At 35.1% G+C, this 10,151-nt stretch overlaps 1 protein-coding gene across 1 annotated transcript; it reads left to right on the top strand.

Annotated features, from left to right (window-relative positions):
• The first annotated feature begins 350 nt into the window (after window positions 1–350).
• Rab35 (RAS oncogene family member Rab35) lies at window positions 351–10,113 on the top strand. Its single transcript, XM_011064158.2, has 3 exons — window positions 351–855; window positions 2,366–2,790; window positions 2,989–10,113. Exons 1-3 carry the CDS (start codon window positions 804–806, stop codon window positions 3,115–3,117), a joined length of 606 nt encoding a protein of 201 aa, XP_011062460.1. The 5' UTR covers window positions 351–803; the 3' UTR covers window positions 3,118–10,113.
• Window positions 10,114–10,151: the final 38 nt, after the last annotated feature.

Here is a 10,151-nt window from a genome sequence, read left to right as displayed (position 1 = left end):
TGTATTTCCTAGAATTAAAGGTCTCATAAGATGATCTAGAGCAGTAGGCCTGTCCAATTTGAGTTCCGGAGCCAAAATGCAAAGCCATCGACGCAAAAAAATGGGTAAGATTTTGAAAACTGTTGATAAACATCATTCAGGCTGCGGTCATTAAGTGAGTATCACAAAGTCTCGCTACAAATATTGTACTTTGAAGCATTTGATAGACCAATTAGAAGAAAGAATTTTACAAACTGACTAATCAAAAATGCTTTAAAGCGTTTATAGCATCGCGTTGACTATCCCAGCTGTACCACAGTTACAGAATCGACCCCCCAGATCTTATCTCTTGAGGATCGAGCTTAACGTCGTTGAGAACACTGTTAGGTCGTTAGGTCGTCTCCACGGGAAAGAACATGGCGACGGTAACAAGCTGGTGACAATCTGATATGGGATGGGCGTCGCGCTTAACGTAGGAACGCAGCTTTTTTTTCTCCCGCCGTAATGATAATGAGTGGTGATACCGCGACGTATAAACATGGCGATCATTTGACATTGCCGTCCTCCAATCCAGACGAGTCGCGGCTCCTGCTACTGCTGGGGATCGTGCGGGGGTAGCGATAGTTCGGTCTAACTAATAATTTCCGTAATACACATAATATACACGAAGTCCCGCGAACGTCGTGGGGACGGCGAGATCGCATAAAGAATATCTCTCGCTGAGAGCGCCGCGAGGAAACTTGTCCGGTGACGCATAGCGAACGTTCCGGAGGCTGCGACGACGCGGCATCGAAGAAGGAACGACGCGCGTCGTATGCGTTAAGATGGCCCGGGAGTACGATCATCTGTTCAAGCTGCTCATCATAGGAGACAGCGGTAAATATATACGCGGGTGCAACACCACCATACCGAACTGTCCCGCGATGACGCACAATTTTCTGTTTTTTATTAGCCGGATTCCCCTGCGCTTTATATATAACCTCCTTTGTTTCCTTGCCTATTTTTCTTCCTCTCTTTTTTTCCCCTTCCATTTCGTTAGTTTCACTCCGGATGAGAAAGATGTAAAAAGCGCAAAAAAAAAAAATAAAGAGTACAGATTGTTGCGCGGAGCATTGCTGTCGTCCGTCGGTGCAAGCTGATCGCCTGTCATTACGCAGTTTTAGCGGCAGTTTATTAAATGATGAGTCCGACAATGGATACATGTCGGCTATCCATTACGCCGCCGGCGTGGCTTATTGTTCGATTTCATGATGCGAAAATTGTTCTTCCTGCGCGACAGATTTAGAACAGCGGTAGAAGATAATGCATTGTGTCACGATAATGGGAAACTGAAAATAATTTAAAGACAAAGATAATTATTAACATTTATTTCTCATAATTTTTATTCTTATTAATATTGAAAAATTATGTATTTATATTTTATTTTTTTTCTTTTATTTTTCTTTTTTTTTGTTATTAATTGTGTCTTTTAAGTTTTATTTAAGGTTAAATCTCTTTTTCTTATTCTACTTAATTTAGTATAAGTAGAAGTAATTAACTTGATGTGATACAAAGCATCTTGTATTGGAGTAACGTATGAAAACATATGTTTATCAAAGTGTGATTTTATCATGATGATATTCATATCTTTTTTATATTTGTTAATCAACTTATTTATAGACATTTTAATATATTAGGTGTTGGAATTAATTCGTAGCGTTTTTAATGAAAGAATGTTATTTATTTCACATGAGCATTAAAAAATACATTAATGAAAGTACTTCCCATCACTTGTAAAACGCTACGAATTAATTCCAACACCTAATATATATATATATAATTTCTTTTAAGCATTGATAAAAGTTCGCTCTTTTATTCTATTTAATTTAGTATGGATAGAAATAATCAATTCTATATAATATAAAGCATCTATAGCAATTCTATATGATATATAGAACATATATTTGTTAAAGTGTAATTTTATCATGAATATATTTATATCTTTATATGTTTCAAATAACTTATTTATAAACATCTTAGTATATATATATATATATATATATATAAAAAATATATATATGTATAAGATGTTTATAAATAAGTTATTTGATATGTATGTGTATATATATATATATATATATATACATATATATATATATTTTTTTTTTTCTCTTTTGTCTTTAAGGCATAGATAAATGCTTGTTTTTTTAATTGTAATTAATTTAGTACAGACAGGAGTAATTAATTCTATGTGATATAAAACATCTTATATTAGAGTCATGCATAAACATATTTATCGAAGTGTAATTTTTATTATGAAGATATTTGTATCTTTTTTATAATTTTCAAATATTTATTTATGTACACCTTAATATGTATAAAATATATTTTTTCTTTTGTCTTTAAGGCGTAGGTAAAAGCTCGCTGCTTCTGAGATTCGCTGACAATACCTTCAATGGCAGTTATATAACTACGATAGGAGTGGACTTTAAGATACAAACTGTGGAAGTAGATGGTGAGCGAGTAAAGCTGCAAATTTGGGATACCGCTGGACAAGAACGTTTCCGGACAATAACTTCAACTTACTATAGGGGAACACATGGCGTTATAGTTGTGTATGATGTGACCAGCGGTGATACCTTCGCGAACGTTAAACGGTGGTTACATGAAATCGAACAGAATTGTGATGTAGTTAACAGGGTACTGGTAGGAAATAAAAATGACGCACCTAATCAAAAGGTGGTGTTAACAGAAGATGCACAAAGATTTGCTAATCAAATGGGGATCCAGTTGTTTGAAACTTCCGCTAAGGACAACATCAATGTTGAAGAGGTATGCGTCACATTAGTTTTTTTTATTAATTTATAAAATAAAACTGGAAACTTTAAACCTTTCTTTCACGCTTGTTTTTTTATTATATTGATAAAGCTAATTTTATTGAATTTTATTCAACTTCAAGAATATTGTAAATTTAGTTAATTAAATTAATATATATTTCCTACTCCACTATAATTTAATAATTACTTACAGATGTTCATGGCGATAACACGGCAAGTGTTGCGGACCAAAAAAGAGCGCAAGGAACGGCAAGCCATTCAAACTAATGAGACAGTCAACTTAAGAAAAAGCACAAAACAGCATAGGAAAAAATGTTGTTAGCGAGCGTTGTATAAGCACGCTACTCTCTATAAACGAAATATTCTTTGATACAATAATTAGGACAGAATAAAACAGAGAGCATGTGTTAGTATTACGAGCGGACATGAGACGCTGGAAACCCTGATATTTTCTAACACTGAGTTTTGTATTCCAATTACGATACCTAAGATTGTATCCTAACTAAAGTATACTTTTTTGACGTTAGTATTTAACATAGTAGAGTCGAAATACCGAACGAGCGTGTAGGGCTTATTTAGTGAAAATGATCGTCTGTGCGGCATTCTTTTTTAACACGTTAAATACTTTCGCGTGCGTTGAAGAACAAAGGCCTATTCATTTGTAATACTTACGAAAAAAGGTAACTCTTACTCACGCGTACATTAAAAACCATCCTCTCATATACACGTTTTTATACACAAACGCGTTTCATATCGTGTAATCATTAAACGAAACATCGTAAGTGACGAACATCATTACGAGCATCTTCCACTTACTTTTTTGTCATTATGTAATTTTGGTCGTAGTAAAATTTTGCTGCATTCAACAATGAGTTACCATATGCTAAATAAGTCGTATTTAGAGCGAGTAGGATTAAAGTTTCTTGAACAAACGGGCGACCAATATTATTAGCTGGTCCAAATAATTCTTAGGACGTTTTAGTAAAATTAAGGTTCCTGTAATTTGATGACGCTTTAACAATACGTTCTAAAAGATTTAATTTAATCGAATGCATGGAATGTATTAGGGATGTGCAACGGAATGTAAAAAAAATTATATAAAAAGAAGACTGCTATATGAAACTGCAAAAATTGCTTTGTCGTGTGAAATCCAATATATTCCTGTCATATTCGAAAGTTTATATTACTGTCAGAAGGCTAATCAATATAAATTTATTTCCAATAGTCACATTTACAATATGTATTTCGTAAAATTTTATAATTAATTCTTATTAAAATTTTAAATTGTGTAATCTATGAATATTAAATTTGTATATGAAACAATATTTATAAAAGCACATTTTAAGAAAGTTTTAAATAGTACCAAATAAAATTGAATACAATCGTATCTCTTTATATTTTTTAAGAATGATAAATTTGTTAGCTAAAAGCTCAATTATATGTTATTGTTTCCAAGACATTGGAATATGCAGTATTTATATCGCGTACATTGTTATGCATTAATAAAATATTAAACAGTATTATCTCATTTTTTAATTTTGTGTATGTCTCAATAATTCTGTTACGAGGGAAAGATGAAAAGCTTGTAAACGTCCGAATTTTATATACTCGAATATATAAATACGCAAGTATTTTAAATTGTTCATGCGAACAGACACATGCACACGCATACACGATTAAATATTTATTGCAGAAGGGTAGATAGCAAGATGATAAAATATAACTATATCGGTCATGTCCAGCTATGACAGAAGCTGTCTGTATTAATCTGTGATAATAGTTAAGATAATGTCGCCAGCTGCCACTGTAATACTGCTGTGTGTACCTACTTCCTGCTCCCTGTGTTGTAATTAATATCGCTATTATTTCTCTTTTTCTTTTTTTCTTTTTAGTACCAATTACGTATCTCCTTTAGAGGCAATAAAGCGGCATCCTACATTATGTACATATTCTCAACTTGCCAGTTTTAGTGGCATATTCACGAAGTATTTCAATCGAGCATATTCAATCTTGTTTACTGTTATACAGTTACGACGTTGTAATATTATTATACATACATATGATTATAAATAAATAGGAGTCTACATGTATGTATCAAACAAGTATTGCCTTCACTCCTGTTTGAATTGATTTCTATTCCACTTATGTGTGTATTTTTTACGTATTATTTAAAATATCTAAATATATAGCAAAGCTTTAAATTCAAACAAATAAACTTAACTCAAGTTATATTGTATACATATAATCAATTCAGATAATGATGATAATGCTCAAAGATTTACGCCTCAATGTATTGTCTTGCTTGAATAAAAATTCGAACTGAACGAATACATATAATATTATTGTAACATGTGGGCATTGCTTCGGAAATAAATTCAGAATACAAAAATATAACACAAAAAGTTTATTTAAACATTATAAATACTTATTCCATCTAATTTTAATTTTGAGTTATAGAAGTTTTCGTCTTTCTTCAATAATTTTCATTGGTCAAATTGAACTAGCATAATCTTCACATATTTCTATCTAAAAAAAGTGCTTACTAATGGTCAATAAAGTCAATTTTACAGTTGCGTAAATGTAGTTGTGATTGTAATTGTAAGAATTAACCAATCACATCGAATATGAGGAGAATATTCTACTGTGATTGGTCAATTCTTACATCTACAACCATTATTTATGACTACGTTTATGCAATTATATAATAGAATGTGTTTAACACACAAAGACGCGATCTTCACTTGAAGACGCTATCCAAGTTTAGCTTATATAGTAGAGAATATAATAATTATAATAACAATTTTTATAATGAAATTATTATAATTATTAATAACGAAACAATAATTATAATGAAACATAAAAACATCTGTAACTTAGAAATAAAGTAAAATAGAATAAATGTTTAACTTAAATGTTAAACTTTTTGTAGTATTTTTATGTCCTAAATTCATTTATAAAATTATGTTCATATTATAAAACTTATAATATAACATGTTCGAATTTGAAAAATATTAATAATCTAAAAAATTAATGGAATTTGTCGACTATCAGAAAATTCTATTATTTAAAACGTATTATTTTATTTATGCATGAAGAAAAATATTTATTCACACTTGTGACCTGTTATTATTGCTGTTACTTACGAAAGTAACGATTTCGACATTCACCGACGATGAAATGCTACATATAGGTAGCAACAGATATATCCGTGCAAAGATAAGATAAAATTGTTCAATAAAATACTAAATAGGCGATGATGTACTTTTATGTCTAAGCATGCACAGGTATTTTCAAAAGAATGCTATATGCAAATAATAAATAATTCTATATAATTCTTCTTAAGTTATAAAAATATATACATTTATATCGTATGTCTTTTTTAATGAATATAATAAATTAAAATAACCTAAGAAATGGACATAGAATATCATTTTATGAACATAGAATATCAGAATACACACTTTTTACTTCACTACTGTTAATATAGAAAATATAACCATAGAAAGATTTATACTTTATTACTTATTTAAGAGATTTTGTAATGGCATTCTTGCTGCCTCGTTTTTTACATGTGCTTTTGACTTTTGTATCCATTATCTTTTCTTACAGTTTTCACAGAATTATTATTGCCATTATGTCATTATTATTTTACTAATTGCAATTGGATACTTTTAACATTACGTCCATAAGAAAAATTGTTAACCCTTTAGGATAGTAATAAAAAAATGAATATGTGCATATTCTTTATTATTGATATAACATGCAAATAATTTCCTTTTTAATGTTAGATTAATAAGAAATTATCCGATTTATCCGCGTGCGAGAATATAAGTAAAACGGCCCCGTTATATTTGCAAGTTGCCGTTGTTTTGCATAATGAATATGTGCAAGTCGCTGCTGATGCATCGATCGAATGAGCATTTGGAATAAATTAAAATATCTTTCACTCACTCGCATCCGTAAAATTTCTTGATTTGCGCAAATCGCGCTTTCTCAAAAGTTCTGATTAAATATATCGATTAACATTAATATCGTTTCTGTCTCTCAATAGAAAAGCCATCATACGTAAAAAAAATTTTAGTCGTAACCGTACAACCGTAAGCAAAAATCGACCAATTACAGTCAAAGCTTGGGTCTTACGTTTTGGAATGCTCTATCATAATTGACTGATATCTTACGATTATGATTAAAGGCACACAGAAAAACTTAAATAGTAAGCAAGAAGGAAATCAATATTACCCTATAAGCACAGAATATTTCTAGAATATATTTATCCTTTTTAATATTCGTATAATATTTTAGAAATATTAAGTCTTATACGGTACTTGCATTATTACTCTACTGTGATTGTAATTCACTTATTGCTTCAGTCTTACTGCTTAAGCTTTTGTGTGCTATGGCCATAAAAATTGTTTGCGTGTGATAACCTTAAAGATATTCAGGTCATAGCACGTATGTATCCAAAATTGAGATACCCCGTATCTACTATATCTTTTAGGCCAATATTCATAATCAATCCTTACAAACAGTGTAAGAAACGTGAATAGATCTTGTATTAATATCTTAAGATATTATTTAAGATAAGTTTTAAAATAAGAATGGCTTATAAGTAATGAATATAGGCCTTAGGTCAATCACACACGTTCAAGCAAATTTATCAAATATGCTTGCGCAAGCTGTAAATTTGTTTGAACGTGTATGTCAGAAAACTGCAATCATTTTGGCTTGCACAAATAACTTTTTTGATACACACGTTCAAATAAATTTGTATAAGCAGCTTGCGCAAGCATATTTAATAAATTTGCTTAAACATGTGTAGTCGTATAAATTGCCTTAGACATCGTATAAATTTTTTTCGAAAATTGGTCGATAGAAAACTGATGTTATATTCGTTTACTTAAGTCAATAATACAAGAAGTTGTGTAATATTGAGAAAAAGTTACACGTGATTATAATATTCTTCACACTCGTTACGTGTCTCGGATCGATCGAAATGTCAAATGCACTATGACGTTTCGAATTTCCACCACAATCCTGCAATCCCACTAATTAGCGTACGAACTGTCTCATAAGTCGTTGTGAAACGGCACTGCTTAAATCTTGTTGAAATTTGTGCCCAAACGTGATGAATGGGCATTAATTTTTTACAGATATTCTAACAAATAATATTATATATCTTAATCATTGTGCGTTATATGTATCTCGTAATATGAATGTTTAACACAAAATTTATTGTGTGCCGTGTCGTAAATAATTCCCTAGAATACATATTGTACAAATCCTAATAATATTTACGATTTTCAAAACATAAAGACGTTACCGGTATTTTAGCTAGCCTATTGTTTCCGAAACGTTTGTTTGTTTTCTGACATTCAAAGCCGATTCGAGACGCTTGTTTGCCTTCTGACATTCAAAACTTTCTTGAAAGTTGCAAGGTGTGAAAAAAACTTTGTAATCACACAACTGTAGAAGAACCAGGAATCTATATTATACCGGTAAATCGAAAATTCATCGAGCGCAAAATAAACGACAGGATAAGAATTATCGTGTCTTGATTTCTGAATTTTCGTAAGATCTCCAAAGACGAAAACCGTCATGCGTAGCGACATTGGATTCTTTCGAAAGAAACGGAAAAAATTAAAAAAAAAATCAAGCAAAAGAAAAAGAGAGAGAAAAGTATATAGAGATTACACGAGTAATCGTGTCGAGAGAGAAAGAGAGAGAGAGAGAGAGAATTTAGTATTATTTTTAGTACATCGAGCGCGAATCGGCAGCGGCATTCCGGGATTTCGGCAAGCGAGGTAGTATCACGCGCGATGTGGTCCGGGGTGCGCACCGTGTGTCTCACCCTCACCCCCGGCCCCTCCTGCCCTCCCACCACGCAACGAAAACTTAAAAATGCCGCCGCAGCGCAACCCGAATCGATATTCGCCGGTGCAGTCACGTGGCACGGTTTCGTGCCGCGCGGGCCAATGAGCGGCCGCGACGAGCGGATCTCGCTCCGCCTGTGTTCTACGGGACGACGACACGACATCTGCGTGCGGGTAGGCGGAACAACAGTCCGCGGCTGGTAGCGCACCGGTTCACAGTAGGCGATGTTCCGCTCTGCGGGCGGTCCACGTTAAGTGACCCCGACACGATATACATCGACGACGGGCGTTTAACCAGCATCAGCATCAGCAGCAGCAGCAGCAGCAGCGAAGGCGACGACGACGACGACGAAGATAACGACGTCGAAAAGACGGGAAAGACGAGCGAGAACGACATCACGACATTGACACGTGAACAAGGCACGGCGCGCTGTCGCTTCAACGCTGATCGCTCCTTTCGACACGCGTATATCACGCACGCATCACGTATGTCTGTGTATGGTGCCCTATCGTCCACCGGAAGAAGCGCGCGGGGCCGCGACTCGTAAGCGACCCCGTATTTACTCGTACATATTCGCCGTGGTAGTTGTCTCGCGTGCAAAAAAAAGAGTCAACCAGTCGTCGTGGCTACGGGACAGAGTGAGAGAGTAGAGGAAGTGACTGCGGTGTACGCGACGGAGATCGAGAGCGCGCCGAGTAGTAGTGCGCGAAGGGGACGAGGTGGGGCAAGGTTGGTGTAAGAAGGAGAAGAGGAGCGAAGGAGCGAGATAGATACAGAGAGCGAGAGGAGGGACTCGCCGTGCGTGCGAATAGGACCGAGTGAGAGAGAGAGTAAGGCGAGACGCAGACGGTAAGAAGGAAGGGAACCAAGGAGTCCAGAGACCAGACGGTACGCGATATGGTGTTTCTATAAGCGAAGGAATGGTGCTCTTTCGTGAAAAGTAACTCTCGCGAACGGTACGGTACCGTATGAATATAGCCGCAAAGTTGCGAATATAGCCGCGTGTCATATCTTCGCTTTCATCGATATATCGCCGATCGTCGGCCGTTTCGCGGTCGATCGCGAGATAAATCCCGCTGTGTCCGTCCCACTCCCGGCACGACCATCACATCGTCATCGTGCTCGTGGATTGCGCTTTGATCCGTGCCGTCGCGTCGACGCGGTGATATCGTGGCGGTCGGTGCATAGCGCGGCGGCGATCGATAAACGCGATCGATATCGGGATTGTCGCTCGCGCGTTCGTGAGTGGTACATACATCACATCGGATACGTGTCGCGATACGCGCGCGCTCGCGCGCTGGAAAAACTCTTATTATGCGACTACCGAAGTCGCGCCATAATCGGGAACGGCGGGGATCGGATTAACCGAGAAGATAGAACGCGTGACGCGGAGAAGAAGCGGCGGAGAAGGAAGAAGAAGAGGAGGTGGAGGAGAAAGAAGAAGAAAGATTTCAAGATAGAGGGAGATAATCACCGCGACGGACG

Source organism: Acromyrmex echinatior, chromosome 3, assembly GCF_024713525.1.
Source record: "Acromyrmex echinatior isolate Ae372 chromosome 3, ASM2471352v2, whole genome shotgun sequence".
Taxonomy (NCBI): domain Eukaryota; kingdom Metazoa; phylum Arthropoda; class Insecta; order Hymenoptera; family Formicidae; genus Acromyrmex; species Acromyrmex echinatior.
Note: the sequence above shows the minus strand (reverse complement) of the source record. Positions and strands in the feature narration are given on the sequence as shown.